Raw genomic sequence first — 21671 nt, 5'->3', positions numbered from 1 at the left:
TTTTGCATCTCTGTGCAATAGCTCCTCATCCAACTCCCTCACAAAGAAACTCGCTTACTCCACATGCTAGTATTTTTTTTTTTTTTTTTTCAACAATGATATTCGCTATGTATTAAAATACAGAGGTTATTGTAATATAACCACCAATAATAATAAAGAAAAAAAAAAAATAATAATAATAATAATAGCGAGGAGTTAAACTTTGAATAAATTGAAAAAAAAGTAAATCGATCCATAATTAAGAACGAAATTGCATGGCTTTAGGAATCCCATTATTCTTAGTGGAAAGACACACACTCAGTTCTTCCTTTTCCAAGTTTCTTCTTGTCCTTCTCATTTCTTCTTATTATTGTCCCTATTTTCTTTTTTTCTTCACCCCATACGTTAGTTCTCTCTATTTGATATCTACCACTATCTCCTCCACTGTATAATTATCGCTTTCTTGTGTCTGCTCGGCACGCAACACCTGTGTGGGAGGATGCACCGCAGAACTTCTGTTGCTATCCTCGGAATCTCGCATGCGACTTGGCTCTAATTGCACAACACCGTAACTTGTTCGTATACCAGTCAAAGTCGATGATGCCGCTTCTCTCGTCGGTGCGGAAGTTGTTAACGCTAATGTGGAGGTCGATGGTGTTCCAGTTTCCCTCCCAGTAAATGCACTACCAGTCGTATTCGTATCCCGTAATGGGGAACGAAATCGTCCACGTAATCCCTCTGACTGGTTCTGAGGCTCATAACTAGAATGTGAATAGCTTGAATAACCATTACTGGTCTCCATTTTACCACCAGCCATCTGCTGACGTAATCGACGTTTAGCAGCACGTAAGATACGCTTGTAATGGGTTTCAATGTAAAATGCCGCACCTAGTAAAACAACGATAAGAGTTGCAAATGTAACAAATAAAGCAGTTGCAGATTTTTTATTTAGTCCTCCTTTTGTCGCTGGTACCACATGCGGAACATACACATCACGATCAAAACGAATTGCAGAAGAAACTTGTGCAGAAACAGGAATTGTAAAGAATAACTCCTGAACTTGTGATTCCATACTACTATCAGTTGGAGTGAAACGAATAGCTGCCCTTAAATAAAACTCTACACGAACACTGCTACGGCGGTGTAAAAGTGTACCTGGAACGAATGCAAAATGAAATGGTTCAATAATACATGGTGCAGAAGAGAGATTCTGTGGGCATTGACGAACGTGAATACGACGATATTGTAAGAATGCAGCATACTTCTCCCAAGCTAAATACACCTTTGGTTTTACATTTGTTGTATTCTCTATCCATTTTCTCCATTCTTCTTCCTCAATTGATTCATCATTTGGCATATCTTCTGGTAGTCCAGCACCATCAAGAAGAAAATGTAACTGTTGTTGTTTTCTTCCTTCTTCATCTTCTTCTTCTTGTATTGATGGCATCGATTCATTCTTTAATACACCAAGTACTTCTTTGGCATTAACGGATAAAACAAGATATTCTAACGTCATTCGACCAGAAAATGTAGTAGCTACGCTTCCTATCTCATCAAGAAGAGAAACATATACCCAGTCTGTTACGCCATAAACTCCTTCATCTGGAATAGCACACATATCAAGCTCTACATCTGACAAAACGGAATTGCCTTCTCCATCAGATTCTTCTCCCTTCACTGTAGCAGTAGTGCTATTTAATACAACACGCACAGGAGGTTGTGGGTAATCTGAAGAGTCACAGAAATCACTAGTATGAAGAGCTCGTGGAGGTCCAAAATATGATTTCTTTTCTTTTGTATTACCTTCATCCAATGGAGTGTTGAGGATATTTTCTAGCATCTGTGTTGCATTAAATGGTTTAACAGGAACAGATCCACCAAGTGGATCAGGAACGGGCCAATAAGCTGAAGATCGACATAATAAACTATCTACAATAGAATTAATTCCTGTAATATATGCAACCTGCTGCATATTAATAATAACACTTTGAGTATTACCAAAACGTAAACGTAATGCGAAAGAACCATCTGGAATTCCTGCTGCAGATTTTTCTGTACCATTACCAACCACACGTGCAATAAAAGAAACGTTTAGGAATTGATCAGGACTTTCTCTATAACGGTGTTTTACACGTTGTCCATGTGATCCTAATTGAAATACTGGAATAGATCCAGCTGGTTCAAAACGAATAATTGAATCACAGTCAAGATTAAGTCCAACTCCAGTACCTTGACATGTCATTTCTTTTCCCTTACATTCTAAACAATCATGTAAGTTTGGCGTTTTCCATGAACTATTAATAAGTTGAATATCGGTAACACGTAACTTTGAAGCATTAAGGTGTACTAGTTTAGGAGTACTATAAACAATATCAGAATAATTCAATTGATACGGATAAAGCAATAGTGAATAACCATACAAACGCTCTTTCGTTTGAGGATCTACTCCAACGGCAAATCGTGTATCAACAGATATATTAAATAATTCATTTGAAGAACCAGTTAACAAAGATGGTGATTTTAATGATGATGTTGTTCTTGTTGGCGTTGGTTCCATAACTACAGAAGCTTGTACAACTACTGATTCCTTTGGTATACGACGTTTCATTGGTGATGTATTACTTTCTGGTTTTGCTTCAGATTCAGAAATCGGTGTAACTTCAACATCAGTCCAAATGGAGTTACGTATTGATAGTCGAACATTATATGCTCGATATTTTGTTAGAATCCCTTTGTATGGTGGTACCCAACTCGCTGGCTTCACAACCTGTGAGTAAATCGTGCCAATCAATTCGGTTTCATTAACAAGTTTAAATAGAGGTTCATTTGTCTTACTGTTGCGTAACCGACGAAGACGATGAATCGAAATATTCCCTACCCATGTCGCATCACAGTCATTGATATATAATTTCCAATCAATAGCCGAATTTACATCCTCTTCATCAAATATATTATCATTAACCACGTTTTGGCTCCTATCCGTCTTCTTATCCATATTATTATTATTATTATTATTATTATTATTAGTATTGCTTCTTCTGATGCTACCGTCATCACTTATACTATTCTTCATCCCGTTTATATTTAGTGTGGTAGGTGTCATCATAGGGGCATATTTACATGGATCTATTCGGAACACGTCGCAGTTTTGATGTTTTCCGCCAAACTTCTGGAAATAGTTTTCCCCACTCTTGTAGGCATTAGTTACTGTATTGATATGCCCATGCAGCTCCATCTCACCATTATTATCATCCCACGTCCATACATCTTCGGCAAGACCAAACTTCGCCTGACGGTCAAGACATGAGACATTAAAGGAAACACCAGCATCCTTAGGTACTGTAGCAGCGGTGAAGTAATTATCATTCCCGTTTCCACTATTTGGATTTGTAGGTTGAATTGGGGTAAAAGTAATAAAGCGAGCGGCCATATTTCCTATAGTTGTACGTGCCCGAATGAGGAGTGCACTGCCGGCGATGCTGATGTCAACATCTACGGCGTCCGGCGAGGCGCCATCGCGGCGGGGCGTCACGTGCGGGCCGGCGGGGGTGTCGAAAACGTCCGGAAAAGCGGCGGCGGAGCGCCACGCGGCGGCATCACACGTCCCGCGGCACACAACAGCCCCGAGATCATAAATGTCTGTGGAATTGTTGGAGTTGTTGGGCGAATTGTGTGGAAGCAGTTCGGCAGTGGCGTGGCAGACGGCCCCAGTGGCGCATGTGAGGGCAAAATCAAAGTGATCGGCCGCAACTCCGGCGGGGGTGTACTGAAACTCACCCGTCTCACTGTTAAGAGATGAGATATTTCCACCCACCGGCGGTGTTCGCACCTCCGCCCCCACGTAATGTTCATCTGCGCAAAATGATGAACCACCAACGACGGTGGCAGCACGGAAAAGATTGTATGAAGCCGGTAATCCAACGCCTTCAGTGGTAATATTATAAATGAAAGAAAAGTTTCCTGGACATTCTACTTCCTCCGGTGGTGTTTCCGGGGGTGCTGTGATTTGCAAACGAGCACGTCCTGTACACAAAAACTTATTTGTAGAAGTCTCAGTATCGTTACAACCAATAATAAATACAAATGTATCACTTTTCACCTGGGGTCCGGGAGGTCCAGTGTAATCAAAAGCGCCAGTACTTGGGTAAAGATGAAATTCATCCGGATTATACTTTGGTGGTGAAACAAGCGTAAAATAATTCTGCGTACTAACAGAACAAGAATCATCCTTGTGTGGTACAATAGTGAGATGAGCATGTTGTTCAAAGTCTACACGATAGCCATATATGTGACTACAATTCGGTAAAGACTCTGGAGGAGGTGGAACAATTGAGTTTTGCTCTACGAGTACCTGTGCCTGAACATCACTACACGATAGCATCCCACTACAGTATATAGTGAGGTTAGCACTAAATAAACCCTCTTTCTTGTTTTCTGCATTACGATCAAACCAAAGAATCTCACCATCCTCAACAGAAAAATAATTAGTCTGATCCTCACTATTGGGACTATTAGTGCTTTCTATAACCAAATATCTTGGTAGAAGACAGTTTTCTACATATTGCAGAGGAGTAAGAGAAGTAGGGGTGGTCATATTCACTGTCACTACAGGAAGAAGACCATTTAAAGGACAAACAACTGGTGCCTCTGTAGGAGCTTCTGTTGTTGTTGTCGTCGTTGTTGTGGTAGTATTTTCACTGGGAGGTAATGGTGCTTCAGTTGTTGTCGTTGTTGTCGTCGTAGTAGTAGTAGTGTTTTCACTAGGAGGTAACGGTGCTTCAGTTGTTGTCGTTGTTGTCGTCGTAGTAGTAGTAGTTGTTGTTGTTGTTGTTTCAGGTGTTTCTGTACCACTAACAACAAAGTACACTGTTGCCTTTTCGCAGAGTGGTGTAAACACATCGCATGTAATTTTTAGCTCCTGAGAGACATAACGCACATCTCCTTCAGCCAATCCCGTCTTGGTTGGTGTATACTGGACCACAAGGAGATGGGCATTGGGAACTGTGAAACCCGGCAGCACAGAGTTCTGTGTCTGTACAGTCACGTACTTCCCAGCACACATCTCACGTGCCCATTGACGTGTTAAGACATTTGTAGACGTTTCCCCTTCCGCTACACTGAAGACCCACGCACACTGCGGTACTGCTGCCGCCGCTGATGATGATAGTGGTAAAACAGATGGAACTATAGTCAATTGCAACAATAATAATACGTACAATGTTACTATCGGGGAAAAAACACTTCGTCTTTGACCTTGATGTCTACTATTACTCCCAAGCTTGTGGTTGTTGCGTGAAAGGTTCGGCGACGTCTTTAGACTCTGCGCCATTTTTTTTTCTCCCCTCTCAACTAAATATATATATATATATGTTTTTTTTTCTCTCTCTCTGACACAGAAACAAAAATAGAGAGAGATATACAAACAGAGTTATGTTCCTTTTAATAACAACCGTATTTTATTTCCTTAGAGCTTAGTTTCTCCTACTAAACTTGCCCTCTTATATTCCCCCAGAATATATATATATATATAAACACGAGACCAAGCTGAAAAATTCCTTATAAAATTTAAGTATATATAAAGTAATTTTTCTTTCTTGTCTCTGTTTCTTCCTTACGTTCTAAACGTATATTCGTTTCCTATGACACCAAAACAAAAGTGAAAAAAAAAGAGGAAGAAAAACATACAAAGAAAAAAAAGTGAAAATTAATCACAAATAAAAAAAAACAATTTTGGTTAATGTAACTATCCCACGATAGAAACGCAAACACACATAAACAGAGAAAAAAAAAGATATTTGTGTGGGTGTATATGTTAACAAACCCAACTACTGTTTTTTTTTTTTTTGGTTTTCACAACTATGTTTTCATTTTTTTTTTTTTTGTTACATTGCTGCACTATATTATTAGCAAAGAATCTATGAAACGGTACACCTGCAAGAGTGAACCCCCTCTATATCATTTGTGCAATTTGTCCAACCTTGTCCCACTACCACCACTATTACTGCGCCAATCTACTATTATGGCCTCAATCACAACATCATCAATGATTACGTTTCGACATCTTCTTCTTCCTTTCTTTTTACGGTTCCATACCGCACTCCGCCATTCCACGAACAGTCACGGAAAGCGATAACGCAACGTGTCCAGGAAGTGGCGCCGCACGCAACACACTTCGATCCTCGCCACTGCAGAGAAACGCGGGATCCCGCAGTTCTGCACGTTCGCATGTCCACCATTCAATCCACGCCTGTCGCCGTGTGGCGGGCTGCAGTTGCATCAACGGCAGTTGCCGGCGGTAGTGGCCGCTGCGCATCGGCACAAAACAGCGGCTGTACGACACGCACGGCGCCCCACCGCCGTCAGTTGCGCGGGTCGTTGGTGATCCCGGCGTGACGGTGTGGAGAGTGACGACGATCTGCGGCCATCCGTGCGGGTTACTGCTGTGGAGTGCGAGTTCGAAGGGTGCGGCCCATGTGAATCGCGAGAAGGGATCTTCGGAGCGTATGGCGAGTTGTGTGATCACTTCTGCCTGCGAGCAGCGATCTAGTGGGCGGACCAGCGATGTGCCGCTGCTGCTGTGCACGTGGCCGCCTGCGTGGGTGTTGTTGAGATTGATGTTGAGATTGTTTGCTGGAGTGAGAGTGGAGATGGGCGTCCAATCACGGCCATGGACCCAATACGTACGGGCGAAGAGTGCATCCGCCGTGTGGCACTCCGCCCCTTCAAGTACTCCACGTACAATGACATCAAACCCCTTTGTCATTATTCCATTTCTTCCTATACCCGTCAAAAGATTTGATTTTACTTTTGTTTCTCCTAAAGATTCTGATGCTACTGCTGTTGCTGGTGGTGGTGGTGGTGGTGAATGCATTTTACGAGAGGGTGTTGTCGTTTTCCCTTCTGTAGTTCGCTTGGATCTATGGTGTTTCTGATGCTTTTGTTTATCCTTCTTTACTTCATCTCCTTCTTCTCCGCCTATTTGTTGTTTGGCGGACAGCAAGAAGGTGGTTGAACTGTCCGGTAAACTACTCTCCATCTCTCTGATGTCTCTGCTGCTGGGGGAAATAAAAGTAAAGAAGAGGAATGCAGATGTAAAAAAATAAAAAAAAAACAAATAAATAATAACAATAATCATATATACAAGAGAAATCAGAATAATAATAACAATAAATAATAATAATAATAATAATAATAATAATAATAATAATAATAATAATAAGCATCCACAAGAAATACCACTGAGACTTTTTTTTTTGTTTTCTACCGTTCTTTTTTTTGTTTTGAGGGGATATGTGCATTACAAGTTCTGCACATTCCCTTTCATTGTGAATATCATCTTGGAAATTCCATCTACAAAAAAAAAAGCCAAACGCTCTACAATGATAAGAGAAAAAAAAGATAGTCTGAAGAATTAACCGTTCAATAAAAACCTGAAAAAAAATGAGGCAAAAAGGCAATCCCAAAGACAAACAAACAAGAATAAAAATATCAATTTAAAAAAAAAAATAATAATAATAAACGTACAAATAAAATAAAACAAACAAAGATTTCAAGTATAGAAATAAAAGACTCTCAACATCAATCTTTTATATAAAGTAAAAAATGTGAATCAAAGTTTCTTCAGGAACACCTCATTCCTTTTCCATTTCAAATCCCACCACCACAAAAACCCAATAAACGCAATACAAGCAAAGGCGAGCAAGACAGCACCTAATCTGAACGATGTTCGCCGTTGTGGTCTTCGTTGACGAGACGATAATGTCTCAACCATCATAAAAATTGGGACCAGTCTTCGAGGACAGACCTCTTCCTCTAAATTCTGTTTTTTAATATTATCTTCATCACTCAATATCTCACTTTGAGGTCGTTGCTGCCGCATAATCGGAGTAGATGTCAAGTCTGATGAAAGAAGACCTCCATAATATATACCGCTGGTCCGACCCATATATTTACCCCCAACAGAACAATAAACATCATCTGCAGTCTTCTTCATAGTAGTAGGAACAGAAGAAGTAGTAGTAGTAGTAGTAGTAGTAGTAGTAGTAGTACTAGTAGGAACAGCTTCTAACAATTTATTCATTAAATTTCCTGTATTTTTCTCTGAATCACCAGAAGAGGATGAAGAAAAGTAGTGAAACAAGGGTTGTGCAAAACTGATACGCTTTGCCCGCGCCATAAGAGGACGACCAGCAGATTTGGCCGCATCCAACAGTGAAGTCACAGACAAGCCGGAAGATGGCAACCACTTTTGTTTTTGTTGTTGTTGTTGTCTTTGTGCCTCACACAGAGAATGCACTAGACGATGATAACATGATTCCACCAATAATAGTTTGTCTGCATCTAAATTACCGTATAATGTGCGATGCTCTTGGATAAACAACCGTAATGCATCACATCGTGACTCTGTTACTTTAATCCATGCAAGTAAGGCAGAATCAGTTTCATGAATCTCAAATTCATTGTAGAGTTTTTGTAACTTTTCCTTCTGTTGTTTCTCTTGTTGATTTGTGAACCATTGAATAAGATTATCATGCTCCTGCACTAAAGCATGAGTGTAAGCTGTGTGGAGAGGCGTCCAGCGGTAGTACGGGGAGCAAAATATAGGTTCTTTATTTCTCCAGCGGGATGAACCGGACGAGGGTCTCACTTGAGAGGAAGAGGAAGAAGAAGAACCTTCACCAAGAGGTAACGAATTTTTTTTCCTTTCACAATTTGATTGAACCATACAAGACTGTGAATATCTCTTATCATCACATATGTTTGAAGGTCGCTCTGCAAATAACAACGTTGACATGGACTGTTGATTATCCACTGAATTTCTACTATTAATGCCAATGTTGATATCATTACAGCTAATATTCTTCCTTTTGTTCTTGTTGTTACTGATGCTTCTACTCTTATCACTACGTGAGGAACTCCAGACTCTGTTGCCCTGTATTGGTGTTGTGTTTCTTCTTTCTCTCTGTTTAAAAAACGTTCCTCTCTCCACACGATATGTTTCTTCTCCCTGCATTTGTTAGCACACACACACACTACTAGATTATGTTAGGGATGGTACAGCTACCCGGTTTAATTTAACAGATGTGTATAGAAATAGAAAAAAGCAAACGATGGACGTCTCTTCCTCTATATCTTTTTTTTTTTTCTTCTTATATGATAGATAGAAAAAACAAGAAGGAAAAAAAAAAAAAATTATTCGCACAAATAGTGAAACATCAGGCAATTTATGTTTATGTTAAGATTTTCCAACTCCACATCATATATCATTTGTAGTTGACTTAAGAAAGAGTAAAAACTTGTATAAATATAAATATTTAAACATACAAAAATAGATCCAAGATGAATATAAAATAAAAATAAACAACTAGTGTACATGTGAAAGAACAAGAGCTACACGAACCATGTTGACAAGCAGTTCTGAACCCTCTATACATAAAGAAGAAGAAAAGAATCAAAACTCTACAACTGCAAATATTCTCAAAGAAGGAGAACACCACACCACTACAATCACCACTCCTAGAGACAAACAAACGAAAAGAAAGAAGAAAGAAACACAAAAAGAATAATTTCAGCAGCAAAAAGTATATTGTAAAGAAGTATTCTTTTTATAATCCTTTTGTACTCCTGTTGGTGGGACGCGTTGTGGTGAGAGGAGGAAGAGCTGGTAGTGGACGACGCAACATACGACGAAGTTCATTCATAAGAATACGAACATTCGTACTAGGTGGTTCATACTCATATGAGGAGGCCTGATCTTCCTTTCCATGTGTAGAGAAATACTCTTTGGAACGATTTTGATGATGTTGTCGTTGTTGTTTCTTTGATTTTGTTTGATAATTCTCTTCTATTTTGGAAGTTCCATCCATATCGGTGTCGATATCAGGATTTAATTCATCTTTTTCTAAAGGTTCTTCTTGATCCATATGTTCTTCTTCATTCTTATGTTCCTCATTTCTTCTTCTTCTTCTTCGCTTCCTTCGTTCCTTATCACTCTTCTTCTCTTCCTGCAGAGCTACACCTGTCATGAAGACTACATCTTGTGAAGAAACACTTCCGTATGAAGAAGTTTCTATTTCCTCTTCCTCATCATCTATTTCACTTTCCTCTAACTGTGATTTGGTTTCAACTATCATACTCTCTGTAGTAGATTTAGTACCATCCTCTTCTTTCCTTGTCTCATCCTCATCAGATTCTTTTTCCTTATCTGGGGAAACCATAATGTTGGTTGTTGGTTTCTTTTTCCTTCCTCGTCTAGTAGTGGTGGTATACATACGTTTCCCATAGGGACGTTGTGTCTGTGGTGATTTTTCGAGAAGTCGATAAATGTCCATAAACTCATTGTAGTTCGGTACTGTAACAAGACCTGTTTTGGGATGAACCATCCGCGATGGTTGAGTTGGATCTATCTGACCTTGTTGTTGTTGTTGTTGTTGTTGTTGCTCCTCTCCTACTACCTCTTCTTTCAGGAGTTGACGTCTCTTTGCATAGAAGTAGCCTACTTTTTGTTTTTGCATTACAACATCATCAAATACAAGTTCTACAAAATGTAATAAAGATGATGATGGTGGGACGGTGGCTTTACCATTTTTTCCTGATGGTGTAGCACTTTGTGGAGGTGGTAATGCATCACCGTACCAAATAATGTTATTTAATACAGCACCACCATCTCTAGTAAAAGAAAGACTTAGTGTATTAGTATCATTAGAAGGGGGAGCATCACGGGGTTTCCTCTCATTATTGTTATCCTTATCATTTTCACTATCATCTTCACTATATCTTAATGGACCACTTTCTTGAGAATATTCTGTCTGATTATGTAAAGAACGCTTCGATTCCATCTGTTCCTTCCATGAATATACAAGACTATCTAAAGCATGATAATCTTCTTCTCCCTTCTCAGACTCCGGTATATCTTCCTCTCCAGGATGCCACTGACGCCATTCTTCTTGTTCTTCTTCTTCTTGTTGTTGTTGCTGATGATGATGATGATGATGATGTTGATGATCATGTCTACTATAACGACGAAAATGTGAAGGTAGGGACTCCGTAGAAACAAGAGGATTTGTACAGAAAGGACTTCCAGATCCAAATTCAACTTCATCTTTCCCAGAAATACCCGTTTGTTCCCAATACATATTCATAACAGACTGTGCAAACAGTGCCTGTGCCTCACCTTGTTCTTTCTTCTTACGGGCAATTGGGTTTCCTGCAAGTACCACACGACGCAGCGTCTTCACAAGTTCACTCAGCGCAGCCACATCCTGTGCGGTTTCCACACGGTTGTGAGCAAGTCCAATAACTTCAATAGTGGGAAAACAAAGACCATGACCATCTCGTACAGAGAGTGGGGGTACACGACGTAACTCATTATGGTTAAGATTTACTTCAATAAGAGCTGGCATAGTAGAAAGTGCCGCAAAGACAGATTTACCATCGCTAAAATGATTACGTTCCAGTGCAAAGTGAGTTACACATGTGAGTCCAGCAAGATCTTGTGGAAGAACACGTAAATTATTCCCACTTAAATCTAATTTTTCAAGAAATGGAAAATATGATAAATGTAAAACATCATTTGGTGGAATACTGTTAAAAGATAGATTTAAAGCATGTAAATTTGGTAAAAGGACGTCATGTAAACTGCATTCAGATGTTTCTTGTGTGAGTCCAGTAACTTTCTGATGTGGTGAGAAATAACCAACACCAGCATCAATATAACCACTCCAACTACTATTTACACCACTAACAAAAGAATTTCGTTCCATAGCTTGACAAGAATTTCCTTCAATATCAAGAGGTGGTGATTCTGTTCCTGTTGTTGTTTTAGTTCTTGATGTCACTGTTGCGGCTGATATTTCTTTTGCATAATATGCGGCAGCACTTCGAATAGAAGCACTATTACGGGTCGCATTAGGACCCACACCACTTGCACTACAACGGATTCCACTACGATTAGAGAAAATATTACCATTTCCACTATTTTCTTGTTTTTGTTGTAATTGTTGTTGTTGTTGTTGTTCTTGTACTGCCCGTGCAACACCAGCAAGAGAATTAATCTTATTATACGCAAGATGTAATACTTCAAGACCTGTAAGAGGTAAAAGTTGTTCTAATAATAATTCATTCTCACTTACATCAAGAAAACGTAAATTCCGAAAATGTGTTAAATCATCCTTAATAACACCTACTAGATGTGAACATTGTAATGTAACTGCCTCTACTGCCTCTGGTTCAGGTTGTGCACCTGCACAAAGTAACATAAAACCATCAAGAAGTAATCGTGGTTGCATTGAACCTGAAGCCATAGGTGGTTGTCGCAGTGAACCTTCCATGGTGGCACTAAAAAACCGAGCATCTTCAGCATCTTCAGACATTTCAACCGCTAAGAGTTGTCGTTGGGCACGTCTACGTTCTTGTTTAAGATGTGTACTTGGTGCTGGTGGAAGTCTAAAGTAACTACGCAGTGATCGTTCAATCACACTACGATCTTTAAGAATACGAAATCCCTGTGGATGTACAACACGTGCCTCTGGCCGTGGAATATGTTCACCAGACTGTTTAAATACATCGCGTCTAGTTTCACTAACAACTGGTGGAGCATTAGGTGGAAGAGGTACGGCTGGATCTTGTGGGACTACACCTCCCATAGATGTGAAACGAGTATTTTTACTACTAACACTTCCGGAAAGCCAATTTGGGGATGATGAGGCTGTATGATTTAGTAAAGATGTTCTCGTTGGGTCACCAAGAAGTTCAGCAGATGGAAACATTACATTACATACCCGCGGTGTTGGCATCAATGCATTATTAACTGGTTGATAGTTTATCGGACAAGACCATTTCGGTGGAGGGCGTTTCTTTCTTGCAGCTGATTCCCAATGTACAGAACCAACTCCACTAACTTTTGGTCGTTGTTGTTGTTCTTCCTGTGATTGTTCTTGTTGTTGTTGTGATTGTTCTTCTTCTAGTTCTTGTTTCTTTTGTGGGTGTTGTTGCTTTCGTGGTGGTTTGCCTTCACTGGTATCACTATTTCTGCCATCTGTAGCGAAGACATTTATTGGTTTATGAGGAAGTATAGAGACGATAACTGATGATGCATCACCACTGCTCTCACTCATGTCTCTTATTTTTTTTTCTTTCCTATTTATTTGTGGATTTTCTTTTTTTTTTTTTTCTTTTATTTTTTTATTTTTTTCTTCTCTTCTACTCTCTCTGTAGTTCACCTCCTACTCGCCTGATACACCCTCCTTATAAGTAAGTAAAAAAAAAAAAAAAAAAAACAGAAATAAATAAATAAATAAGAGCACAATGAATTAGTAAGAAAGGAAAAAAAAAACAGCATAAATACACAAGAGGGGGAAAAAAATAAGGTGTATTCATATTTGCAGCATGAAAGACTAACCACCAATTTTCAGAGGATTACCAAGACTCAAATACAATACGAATAACAAAGTGGAAAAAAAAGAGAAAAATAGACGGTGAGGAAAGCCAAAAAAGTAAAATAATAATAATAATAATAATAATAATAATAAACTGGGTTGTGACAGCATAAAGGTATTTTCTTAACCCCTGTTGCTCTATTTCCCTCCCCAATACACATATATCTACAAAGAAAGAAAGAGAAACGATATCTCCTACTAATAGTAGTCACGTTGCCAGTGGTAAATCGCATACACCATTGCTCTACATATCAACGAATATCTCCATTTTTTTTTTTTTTCTCTTTCTTTGTTTTTTTTTTTTTTTTTTTTTTTTTTTTGCTTTTTTTTTTCTTCATTCTACAGGTATGTTACTCTACCAACCACCTCAATGTTTCTTTTTCTTTCTTCTTCCTTTTCTTTTTTTTTTTTTTGCTTACCTAAGAAACGTAATTTGCTTCATTCTTTCCTTTTTTTTTTCTTTTGTTTTCTTCTCTCCTCTTTCCATCTAATGTACCCTTTCTTCTTTTCTTTTTTTTTTTTCTTTTCTTTTCATATATATATATATCTACAAATCTCATTGGTTAAGCATGTGTGGGACCACTACGAACTCCTTTACCACTCTCTGGCATCCCTTTCGTATTGCTATCGCCAATAAACTCGGTTAATTTTCGCCCGTTTGCGGCACACACCGCCTCTAAGAGATCACGTTCCACAAAGAACTGTGGCTCCACGGAATGTTTGACCATACTTTCCACCACCCGCAGTGCATCTTTTGCGGACTGTGCGTTTTCATAGTAATATCGCACGAGTAGGGCAAAGACATCCCCAATACGTATAGCGGCTGCGAGGGTATCATGATCCTGATGATTTGGTCTACTACGCTTAATAAGATCTGAACAGACGGCAATGAGTTCTTTAGCTTGTGAACTGTCTGTTGCGGTATCGGCAAGGAGTTTAACAGCTTTTACAACAAGTCCAACAAGTTCTCGTCGTGTACGTAAAGCCTCTTCTCGTGCGGCGAGATTTGGATCCACATGAAGACCATCACGATTACGATCGAGAACATGAAGACAGTCGTCAATAGCACGCCAAGCTTCATAGTAGTTACGATTCTCATCAATTTGCATTTGTGCGTAAGCGTCTGTAAAGGAGATGAGATGCGTAAATGCCTTCGCTTTCGTATAGAAGAGAACAATATGTTTATGAATGTTGGGGTCAGTATTCCAATTTTGTGATTGTAGGAAATTACCAGCAAGAGTAAAAATCTCCGCATTGCGAGAATGATTAGCAAAGAATATTACCTTGTTTACATCTCCACCACGCATAAGCATCTTCATTGCCTTCACACGTTCTCCAAGTTGTGTATACTTCTTACATGCAAGATTCCAATTCCCTTGATCTTTCGCAATACCAGCAATTTGTCGGAGTAATGCCGTTCGCTGATCTGCTGTTAAATCACGGCAATTTGCTTCTGATGTAATAGCCTCTGCCATCTCATCTGTAAGTGGGACATTACGCTCTACACAGAGTTCTAATGCGCGAGGAAATGCCTTCGCAAAGACAAACATCTCTGCTGCCTTATTGTAATGTCCACTCTCTACAAAATGTGTAGCCATTTGTAGAAATAACTCGGGATCACTTTGTGCATCCAATGTCGTACTAATACGATGCATAGCTTCATATAAACCTCCTTTAATACACACATCAATTGCTTTCTGAATATCACCAATACGATGATATAATTCCACAGACTTATCGTAGGCATTATTATGTTCCAAGAAGGTAGCACTATCCAGCATTAATTGTTTATCATCACTTGCAAGTGAAAGATTCAGTAATTCACCATAGCGTTGATGTGCTTTCGCTACTCTGGATGCTGCTCTCCATGCACCTGCCATTTTATAATACTGTAATGCTGCAGAAACCTCTTTTGTACGTTCATAATACAAACCAATAAAAAATGCTGCACCTAAAGGTTCCATATCAGTTGTTCCTATTATTCCAGTTCCTGCCTGTAAACGCATCTTATCAGCTGTTTTATTAACAATATCAAGTGCTTCATCAATTCGTGGAGGATCTTCACTACATAATAATCTTACAACATTAAATGAATCTTCTGCAAGAGTGTAAAATTTAAGGGCTTCCGCATTATGTCGTCGTCGCTCACAGTGTTGTGCCCACCATAATAGTAATTCTTTATTATATGCAAAAAGACGTTCAAATGTGGCACGAACTTCTTCTTCATCTCCAGTACGTTTTTCTTCATTTGAATCTATATTATCCGTACCTTCTTTTAATGATATGGACGATTTCTTTGTTAAGGCATCTTCTCCATTCTTTCCACCACTCTTTTCTCCACTCTTTCCATTAGGGGCATCATTCTCAGTCAATTTTACATTATTTCCATTATTGTTACTACTGTCACCCTTATTTTTGGAAGAAGGTGGAATTACAAGATCACGTAGCTCACTCAATCGATTGTTTTGAAAGTAAATTCTAGCTACATCTGTAGAAAGACATTTCGCATTATAGTACCACATAATAGCTGCTTCAAAATTAGAAAAAGATTCCATAAATTGTGCATATTTATATGCTACAGGATATACACGAATACGATCAAACCGTCTAGCATGACGCTGCGCTTGTTCAAATTTACCACAAGCAAGAAGAAGATCTGTAATAAGATCATACCGTTTAGCTTTACGGAGTAAATCCTCACACTCCTTCACAAGACCAAGACTACATGCAAGTGTTGCCAAATGTACATCATTTTCTTCTGCATATTTTGTACAAGCTTCACGAAGAGCAGAAGCAGCAACACCATCTTGCATCTGTGCAAGACAAACTTTCGCTACATCAAGACGACCAGAGAAAACACACATCTTTGCTAAACTATGCCAAACTGTTGGACTTTTAATAGTCTTTACACAACGATAAGCTTCATCCATATTACCAATAGTAGAGTAATAACTAAATTTCATAAGTGCTTCAAGAACTGCCGCATCCTTCTCAGTTTTAAGTCCTTCAAAATCACGTAATCGTTTTTGTTCAATCATATAATCCTCTGGATTACTAGGATTACCATTGATACGTACAGAGGCAAGGAGAAAATCAGGAATAGTAAGTCCAACAAGACAAATATGATATCGTTTTAATAAAACAGCATTATGAACAACAAGTCCTTTATTTGTAGCAAATAATGTAACAACAGAGTGTGTACGATTAGCAAGAGGATTAACACCACTAAATCCACTTAAATATCGTTCATCTTCCATTCGTTGTTTCTTTTCAGCAAAATTCTCAAGATCTGGCATAGCTTCATTAGCAATTACTTCTTCATCACGTTTTGTAGTTCCTGAAGAAGGATCATTTTGTTGTTGATTTTGATGAGATGGTGCACCATGTGGTTTCGTTGTATTCGCATCTATAGTCTCATCCACAGCTTCTGTGTTATCTTGTATATTTAACTGTTTGGTATCAACCATATTCTTTACCTGATGGGTCTCACATGCAAGTAGAAGATAACCAAGTTCACCAATAGTATTACTATTTGGTTCTGGTGTATTCCAATACACCGCATCTGGTACCTCACCCCGCTGAGCAAAATCATAACAACTGATGAGATCGGTATCCAAATCATATACCCAAATACGACTGTCGGGTTTATCGCCAGCAATACAACGTGTCATCAGTACGACACGACGTCCTTGTGCATTTACTTTTGCGTCTACTACAATAACATTATCATCGGGAAGTTGTAATTGTCGTGGTGGACCAAGTGGACGAACTTCTCGACTACTCACACGGCCAAGTCGCATAGCATTTTTAGATGAAATAGTTACTACAAAATCACCCATAACATCAATGATAACAGGTGTACCTTCTGCTTCTGTAAAGGCGAGTTGACCAATAGTAACAAGTTGAAAATTTGAGAAGGTAACGCGATTAGCATCCTTTACAAAGAATACACCTTCTGCATGTACGGCGAATGCAGGAGATGTGGTGGGAATAAAATTTGTAAGTGATGCTGTAGAAGTAGACTCATTTACAGTGTAAAGATCAATTTGTTGTCCATTCCATAAACCAATAGTAGGAAAAGCAATGGACATACCACGTATCTTTGAATTACTCTTAAGAAGACACTGACAACCAGTAATACTTTCCACCACCACCATTTCCATTGATATTTGTGTAGCTGCTGAAACACCATCCCAAGCCCGTTTACGTACTGTCTCACGTAATATTTGTAGTTTGCCACTTGCAAGTGCCACAATAATGTGACCAGCAGTAGTAAAATGAACAGAACTTACACGTCCATCTACATCCACAACTGTTACTAATTCCCACTCAGACGCTGGATCACCTTGGTTTCTACCACCACCATTACTACTATTATTATTATTATTGTTATTATGGTGGTTGTGTAAAGGTGTAACACTGTTGTAATTCATATTTGAACCTGTAATTCCATGATGTTGATTATCTACTTGTCGTTGATATACCGCTAATGCCCCTTCTGTGGTTGACATGGCCAATAATCCTTTTCTCTCCAATGTTGCAATATTGGTGATATGCGTAGTGGACGGAGCTGGGTGTGTGACGAAATAGACTCTATCACTGTGTATATCAAAGAACCGCACACGATCATCTCCAGAAGCAAATGCAAGGACTCCTGAAGCGGCCCAACGCATTGTTATGGTAAAACGTTCTGCTGTTTGTGTTGGACTTGGCATAGATAACTTACGGCGAAGAAGTAATTTTGAGGCAAGAGGTTCAGAAATTTGATATACATTTATTACATGAGCGGTACTAAAGGCAACGAGATGTCGTTCCACCGCATCATATAATAGAGTCGCCGGTGGTTCCTCCATCAGAAATAGTGGAAATAATTTTTGTTCTTCTGTTAATGCAAACACTTGTTTCCCACCATTACTTGCAAGAAGAAAAGCACAATCATCATCACCATCATCATCTGCACGAGAACGAGGAGGTGCCATAGTTGGTATACTCTCATCAAGTTCAATCATTTTAGTTTGCTTTAGAGATGAAACGGGAGGAGGTCCGATATGAAGAACATGTGTCATGACAGATTCTGTTGGAACGGACCACAATGGAGTGACGGTTGAACGTGTAAGAGATGTAATAACTTCATCATCGCCTTGAGGAACATTGGTTGAACTGTGCTCTACAGACCAAAGTACTGCACGTAATTTGCTAGATGTTGTCAATAAGTACACGCCACTAGCAGACCACGCACATTGTACCACACTTCCTTCTCCATGTTGTACTGCAGCCTTCTCCACTTCTACGGGTTGTTGGGGTTGTTTATTTACACTCATACCTACAGCTGTTCCCACCGGTCTGTTCGTTGGAACCTCCGATGGGGTCATCCACGTCATTAACTTTCCATTATCCCAACCAATCACCAGTAAAGGATGTGTGGGATGCCATGCCATACATGTTATTTTAGATCCAACTTTAGCGGTGGAATTAAATGTGTGGTCTGCAACCAAATCACCCTCCGCATCTGTTACCAACACGTGTAGTGGATTTGTCCACACAGAAGCCACAATGGGAAGTGTGGGATGTGGGACCACAAGTGTGGTATCCACAACACCATGACTTGTCACACCATTGACAAAATACAGAAGCATATCTCAGTTGCCTTCTATTCCCAATAGAATTCTAACAAGATATAGATAGATAAATAGATAGATGTATATAGATATATGTGTTTTTATTGTATGCGTACGTACGTAAGCAAAGTAAGTTTTGTAGATTTGTATCTGTATCAGTCCTCTTCAATGTGGATGTTACTCTTCACTGTTATAAAAATAAAAGAAAAGCAAAGAATGAAAAAAAAAAGAAATTTCATATATTATTCTTCACAAACAAGATACAAAGAAAAAATAATACTCGTACAGTACTTATATATATATATATATATATATAAAGCACGTGTGTGTGTATGTGTACATGGAATTGCAAAACGTCAACGAACAATAAAAAAAAGACACATAAAAAAGACATTTACAGGCATAAAATAAGGGGAGGATTTTATGAGAATATACACAATCGTTTAAATGCACATTAAGTTTATTTTTTCTTTTTTTTTTTTTTTTTCTTTTGAAACTCAGCATTCTTTCTTTTTTTTTTTTTTAATTCTTCCTGCAAAATCAATTCATTAAATTTAGTTATTCCCTCCCTCCTGGAGATCTGACCAATCGTTCCCGTGATAACGACGCGTATCGTGGTTTCGACGGCACATGGTAACGGCATTTACTGGATTCGCACTAAGACTATTTCTTGTGGTGGTGGTCGTTGCTGTTATTGATGGAGTTGCGATGACGCCTACGACTTCTCCTCTCCTTCCTTCTTCTGCAGTTTGTGCCTCATTCAATGTATTTTCAGTTGAAACGGTAGACTCAGAGGATGCGGTCGTACACGTAGAAACAGGATATGTTAACTTTACTACGGAAGGTGGATTACTGCCGCTGGGCCGTGCCAGTTCTCGTGAGACCGTTAGATTGCTCTCCTCATCCTGCATAGTAGAAGAAGTAGTAGTAATTAAGGGATGAACCAGCGGAGATTCCACAAGTGCAACATGAACGTGTCGAAAGTGTTTCTCTGCGTTATCATCATCACCGACATGAACTTCCTCCGCTTCTACTGAAGGATATAAAGAATGATGTGATGGGGATACACATTCTATCTTTTCTTCTGATGGTTGTGGTTGTTGAGGTGATAGTAACAATCGATTATAGCCTTCTGATGTACATGGAACAAGACCAGATATATCCGTTCCGGTCAAACATTTCTCTTCTGGTGATATCGTAGTTCCTAATATTTTTGTTTTTGGTGTTATAGACGTCAATGTAGGAGATACCAATAGTTTGCATTCCCCTTCTCTATCAGTTGCTCTTGTCAAACAAACACCCTTCCCTTGTGCCTCATCGGAATAGTCACTGTCCATCGTAAACTTCCCGTAATCCATAGGAATTATTGGTAAAGAGGCTGCACGGCTCGTACTGAGGGTTCCTGCTTTGACTATTCCCCGTTCCTGCAGGTGCTGAACTTGATGACGTAGTAACTGCAGTTCTAACATCAATTCATGTTTCTCACGGTTTTCTTTAAGTAACATATCACGGAGAAGCTGCTCCAGATCCGTCCCATTATTAGCATTCATACTACTATTACTACTCTCTTCATCATTATTGTTAGTTCGATTCTTCATACTTCTCTCCATCACAGCATCTTCAGTGGGAGATGTTACCATCTTAACATCAGATGTAACTTCTTCTCTTCCTTCCGTAATGCTTCTCTCTTCCTTCTCTTTCTCTTCTTTTTGTTGTTGATAGTAATGCTGCTGCAATTGTAACTGTAATACCACTACCATGTGTTTCCACACATTACTCACCTCTTCTGTCTCATTGAACTTCAGTGTAGCGCGTTCCTCTTCTTCCTGTAGTAGTAACTTCTGCAACTCTTGTTCCTGTTTCAATTTGTGAATTGTATACATGTGTAGTGTGTCCTTTACATATAACTCCTCTTCAATGCACTCACGTGAAGTTATGGCCCTCAACAAATCTACATAGTACATCTCACAAGTATGAAAATAAGCATTAACTACATTTGCAAGACACTTAGGCTGCCACCGCAGAGTAGCAGAACGAGCAGCAGAAAGAGCACCAAAATAAGAAATAGAGGTACTCGCCGCAGAAAAGAAAACTGAGCAACGAGCATCAAGAGTATCAAGTAGCAAAAGATCACGGGCTGAATTCCACCGCATCATTTCTGGTGTTATTGTTTCTACTACAGTTAATAAATCTTTTTCACACTCGCGACGATTACAACATGCTGGTTTCGCACTATAATAACAATACGCCATAGCAGCAAAACAAACAACTGCCACCAAAATAAGTAAAAGAAGACATATTAACAGAAGCACTCCTTTTGATATTTTTTCACTCGCATTTGTTGTATTTAATGATGCATTTGATGTTGCTTCTATCATCTCCAGAATATCACTCCTGTGCGTATACAATTCATGCGCTTCAGCCGTGAGTTCAGACTCGGATAATAGCAGCAAACGCTTGACAATAGACACGTGGTTTGACTCATGCTCTAAAGCAGCAATGCGAAGACGATCATCACACACAAACCCATCTTGCTGCTTCTCCCGCTGCCGCTGGTGCTCGGGAAGTTGTTCTTTCTCATCGTTGTTATCCTCTAGAGTTTCCTTGGTATGTGCATCATCCTCGGAAGACTTCTGCT

General features: G+C 39.2%; 6 protein-coding genes across 6 annotated transcripts; all 6 read right to left on the bottom strand.

Moving 5' to 3' along the window:
• Positions 1–394: 394 nt before the first annotated feature.
• TM35_000033100 (uncharacterized protein) lies at positions 395–5308 on the bottom strand (the record flags this gene model as incomplete). The annotated part of the gene is made up of 1 exon (XM_029022077.1): positions 395–5308. One exon carries the CDS (start codon positions 5306–5308, stop codon positions 395–397), a length of 4914 nt encoding a protein of 1637 aa, XP_028886623.1.
• Positions 5309–6058: 750 nt separating this feature from the next.
• Positions 6059–7015, bottom strand: TM35_000033090 (B9 protein domain 1; the record flags this gene model as incomplete). The annotated part of the gene is made up of 1 exon (XM_029022076.1): positions 6059–7015. One exon carries the CDS (start codon positions 7013–7015, stop codon positions 6059–6061), a length of 957 nt encoding a protein of 318 aa, XP_028886622.1.
• Positions 7016–7588: 573 nt separating this feature from the next.
• Positions 7589–8992, bottom strand: TM35_000033080 (uncharacterized protein; the record flags this gene model as incomplete). The annotated part of the gene is made up of 1 exon (XM_029022075.1): positions 7589–8992. One exon carries the CDS (start codon positions 8990–8992, stop codon positions 7589–7591), a length of 1404 nt encoding a protein of 467 aa, XP_028886621.1.
• A 592-nt stretch (positions 8993–9584) lies between these two features.
• Positions 9585–13094, bottom strand: TM35_000033070 (putative leucine-rich repeat protein (LRRP); the record flags this gene model as incomplete). The annotated part of the gene is made up of 1 exon (XM_029022074.1): positions 9585–13094. One exon carries the CDS (start codon positions 13092–13094, stop codon positions 9585–9587), a length of 3510 nt encoding a protein of 1169 aa, XP_028886620.1.
• An 884-nt stretch (positions 13095–13978) lies between these two features.
• Positions 13979–19051, bottom strand: TM35_000033060 (intraflagellar transport 140; the record flags this gene model as incomplete). The annotated part of the gene is made up of 1 exon (XM_029022073.1): positions 13979–19051. The coding sequence occupies one exon, from the start codon at positions 19049–19051 to the stop codon at positions 13979–13981; it is 5073 nt and encodes a 1690-aa protein (XP_028886619.1).
• A 536-nt stretch (positions 19052–19587) lies between these two features.
• On the bottom strand, positions 19588–21669 carry TM35_000033050 (uncharacterized protein; the record flags this gene model as incomplete). The annotated part of the gene is made up of 1 exon (XM_029022072.1): positions 19588–21669. A coding segment is annotated over one exon (2082 nt), but the record flags the coding sequence as incomplete, so codon positions are not given.
• Between the last annotated feature and the right edge of the window lie 2 nt (positions 21670–21671).

The sequence above is a fragment of the Trypanosoma theileri genome (genome assembly GCF_002087225.1).
Source record: "Trypanosoma theileri isolate Edinburgh chromosome Unknown TM35_Tth_3_V1, whole genome shotgun sequence".
Lineage (NCBI taxonomy): Eukaryota > Euglenozoa > Kinetoplastea > Trypanosomatida > Trypanosomatidae > Trypanosoma > Trypanosoma theileri.
This window is presented reverse-complemented; position numbering and strand designations above follow the sequence as displayed.